Source organism: Crocuta crocuta, unplaced genomic scaffold (genome assembly GCF_008692635.1).
Source record: "Crocuta crocuta isolate KB4526 unplaced genomic scaffold, BGI_CrCroc_1.0 scaffold327, whole genome shotgun sequence".
Taxonomy (NCBI): Eukaryota; Metazoa; Chordata; class Mammalia; order Carnivora; family Hyaenidae; genus Crocuta; species Crocuta crocuta.
In genome coordinates, this window is record NW_027529176.1 from 34,759 (window position 1) to 38,285 (window position 3,527).

At 54.0% G+C, this 3,527-nt stretch overlaps 1 protein-coding gene across 1 annotated transcript; it reads right to left on the reverse strand.

Annotated features, from left to right (window-relative positions):
- Positions 1–582: 582 nt before the first annotated feature.
- CUNH8orf33 (chromosome unknown C8orf33 homolog) lies at positions 583–2,586 on the reverse strand. Its single transcript, XM_077758100.1, has 6 exons — positions 2,565–2,586; positions 2,431–2,476; positions 2,153–2,331; positions 1,853–1,942; positions 1,607–1,748; positions 583–1,255 (listed from the first exon to the last, which is right to left on the reverse strand). The coding sequence occupies exons 1-6, from the start codon at positions 2,568–2,570 to the stop codon at positions 1,116–1,118; spliced, it is 603 nt and encodes a 200-aa protein (XP_077614226.1). The 5' UTR covers positions 2,571–2,586; the 3' UTR covers positions 583–1,115.
- Between the last annotated feature and the right edge of the window lie 941 nt (positions 2,587–3,527).

Below are 3,527 nucleotides of genomic sequence, written 5' to 3' on the forward strand. Positions count from 1 at the left end.
AATAGGCAGTTGGGCTCCAGGTATCTGTCTAGTTTGGGAAGCAAGCTTGGGAGACATGAGCAAAGATGGCATTACAACCACTGAGGAGGATTAAGCCACCTGATTTGATGCACAAGTCCTGGGACTATCATTTGGAGCAGCCAAAGTTGGAGAGTTTATCTACTGAAGCTCAACCCAGGTCTTTGGCCAGGATTGTTGGGGCAAGAAACTCTCTGCTCCTAAGAACAAATCTGCCCTTCTGGGAGCTACACTGGCTCCCTGTTGACATATGCTCAGAAATGAAAGTAATACAAAGGACCACACACTGTGGTGAGCCTGGACCCAGCAGTGCCAGGCACCTGCCTCACCTGTACTCATCTAACACAGATGATTAGCACATAAATTTGCTACTCCATTTTTACAATAAATAGTTTTATTAGTACAATGTGACATTATGGCATAAAGCATTATGCCATTTGACAGGACATTCTTTTACAGATGAGCACCAGTGAACAGTTATATAGCTTCCTCCATAATCCTTATTATAAACAACTGCTTAATCTAAGACTACAGATTAAATAAAACATTCTTCAAACAACATGCTGAACACTCACTTCAGTTTATTGTAGAAGCTTTTCTCTTTTTTTTAATTTTTATTTTTTAATGTTTTATTTATTTCTGAGAGAGACAGACAGCGTGAACAGGGGAGGGTCAGAGAGAGAGGGAGACACAGAATCTGAAACAGGATCCAGGCTCTGAGCTAGCCGTCAGCACAGAGCCTGATGCGAGGCTCGAACCCAGAAACCGTGAGATCATGACCTGAGCCGAAGTTGGGCACTTAACCAACTGAGTGACCCAGGCACCCCAATTGTAGAATCTTTTCTAAATGGAGCTCCTTCTTCTGGCAGGAAGCACATTTCATTTGAAAACCTACAAATGGGTCTTGTACTTATCTGACAGATGCCCAATATGCTGGTCTCACATGTGTCCGACAGCCCTGGCACCAGATCCACTGACCGTAGACAAAACAACCCCACATCTGTCCAACAGTACATCCTCAGAAAGACTCTGATCTGCACCCAACAGAAACCCCCACACTACCTGGGGAGGGGAAATGTTCCAGGATGGAGGACAGGCTAAAAGAAATTGAACCTGAACTCTTCATCAGGAGTGTCCAGGGTGGCCTTGGCTACCCCTGCTTGGCGAGTCCTGCAGACCCTCCCGCTCTTCCTTCTGGTGGCCTCAGTTACAGGCTGCACCTGGGCTGTGCGGGCTGCTGTGGGGGAGAGGACAGAGAGTGTCAGAATAGAGTAATAACAGCTAACATTACCTGTGCCGTGGGACAAATCAACTGATTCACTTCTCAAAGTTTTAGGGTAGGTATCATCATCACACTCCACTTAGAATCATTGAGACATTTGCTAACTCCCCTGCTCTGCATCCCAGGTCCAAGCCTGACATCTATGTGCCCAAGAGGCCCCAGCTTTCTCTCTCCCTCCTTTCCCAGGCCTCCTTGAGTCCATCTCCTCTCCCCGCCCCTGCCAGCCCTGTTATTCTAGCTTTATTCCAGTCACTCCCTAGGCTCTTCCTCCCTACCCCTGGAATCAACCAGTTTCCAGCTCCTCACCAGTCCTGAGAACCCGAAGGGCCTCTTGCCGCTCGGCTTCCATCTGAGCCCTGTAGTCCCCAAACAAGGAGCGCATCAGCTGCCTCTTCCGGGGCAGGGGCGTTCTTTCGCTACGCAGGATTCTGATTGCCCCAAGAGCCTGCTCTTCTGCGGATAAAAACAAATGACTAGTAATCTCCTCTATTCTGATCGCCTATGGTCCTACAGCAAAGACAACAATTCCTTCCCCTGGCACCACCTGGAGGCCACAGCGTTATCACAGTTNGGTCTCTGCATCTTGAGCCCCAGCTCCAGCTTCTCCACGCACCACGCCAGTTCCCGGGCCAGCTGCTCTGCCTGTGATGAATCGGGGAGAATGGCTGTGAGGCCGCACCAGGACCCCGCGCGGGCTCCAGCCTCATCCCACAGACACCCTTTCCACCCTCCGCTCCCATCCCATCCCCCTCCTGTCCTTAACTCCGGAAAGCCGAGACTACACACACCCACCAGTACACTCAAACCCGGGATGCATCGCGGAATTCCACCCGTCCAGAGGCCCGCCCTTGCCTGAGCCTCCGCGCTTAGGGGCGCTTCCTCTGAGCCGGACTTTTCGGAGACCTTCCCGACTCCATTCGCCACAGACGCTCCCTTCCGGGTTTTCTTCTTCTTTTGCTTCTTTGAGGCTGCGCAGCCTTCACCGCGTTCGGGGTGCGCCCGGGCGGCGGCGTCACTACACGTGGAGTGCCCTAAGCAGAGACGAACTGGATGGGACCTTACAGCGGAAGGACCCGGGGCGCCGGGAAGCGATCCAAGCAGCCGCGGGCTGCGAAGCGCGCGGGCGGTACCTGGGCCTGCGGCCACTGATGTCTCCCGAGCAGGATGCCCTAGGGCCTGGAGAAAGGGGGGCAGCACAATGGTCACGGGGGGCTGCCAACGGCCCAAGTCCCTGGCACCCCCGCGATCTCTCCGAGCAGCTCACCGCCATGCGTCGCAGTCACCGCCGGAAACTACGTAAGTCCTGAAGTCCGATGCCGAAATCTCTCCCTCCAGAAACGCGTGTGCGACGCAGAGTTCCGCGGAGCGCCGACGGCGCTGTCGCGGTGCGGTGGACGCGTTGGGAGCCTACGGGGGGTCGGAAGGGGAGCGTCTGGACGACGCTCACGCCGCACTTACTACATAGCAGGCGCCACGATGGAGGAAAAGACAAAGCCTTAAGAGAATGTTTTGATAATGCTCTCAAAGCTCAGTGAGGAGAGAAAAGCCATCAGGTAAAAGCGTCGTCAGTAGCGGCCGGAACTGGACGGCGAGCGGTCAGCAGAAACCTCCGGGCAGCAGCCCGTGCCAGGCCAGCAGGATTGGTCGAGTAGCCAAGGAGGCCGGGGGCAGGGGCCCTCCTGCTAGGCGGGCTCGGAGATTGGGCGAGATCTGGTCATAGACCCCGTAGGATAGCCCACAATCCGCCTCTATTCTAAGCGCAGTGGGAAGCCGTGGAGAGACATTCATCAGAGGAGCGATGTAGTCTTACTCAGATGTGTATTTTATTAATTTGTTAATGTTTTATTTATTTCTGTGAGAGAGCGAACGAGCAGGGGACGGTCAGAGAGAGAAGGAGATACAGAATCTGAAACAGGCTGCAGGCTCTGAGCTGTCAGCACACAGCCCTACGCGGGGCTCCAACCCACGAACCGTGAGATCATGACCTGAGCCCAAGTGGGACGTCGCCTGAGCCACCCAGGCGCCCCTAAGATGTATATTTTAAAGATCACTCTGCTGTCTTGTGACGAAGGCCGGCCAGGCTGGGGAGCAGGTGAGCCTGCGGATGTGGAGGAGTTTCAGAAACTGAAGGGAAAAGTCTGCGCAGTTGCTGATGGCCTGGATGTGAACACCGGCGGTGAGGGGGCAGAGAGGGAAGTGCATCCCACAATCTACTTTGCCCTTCTTC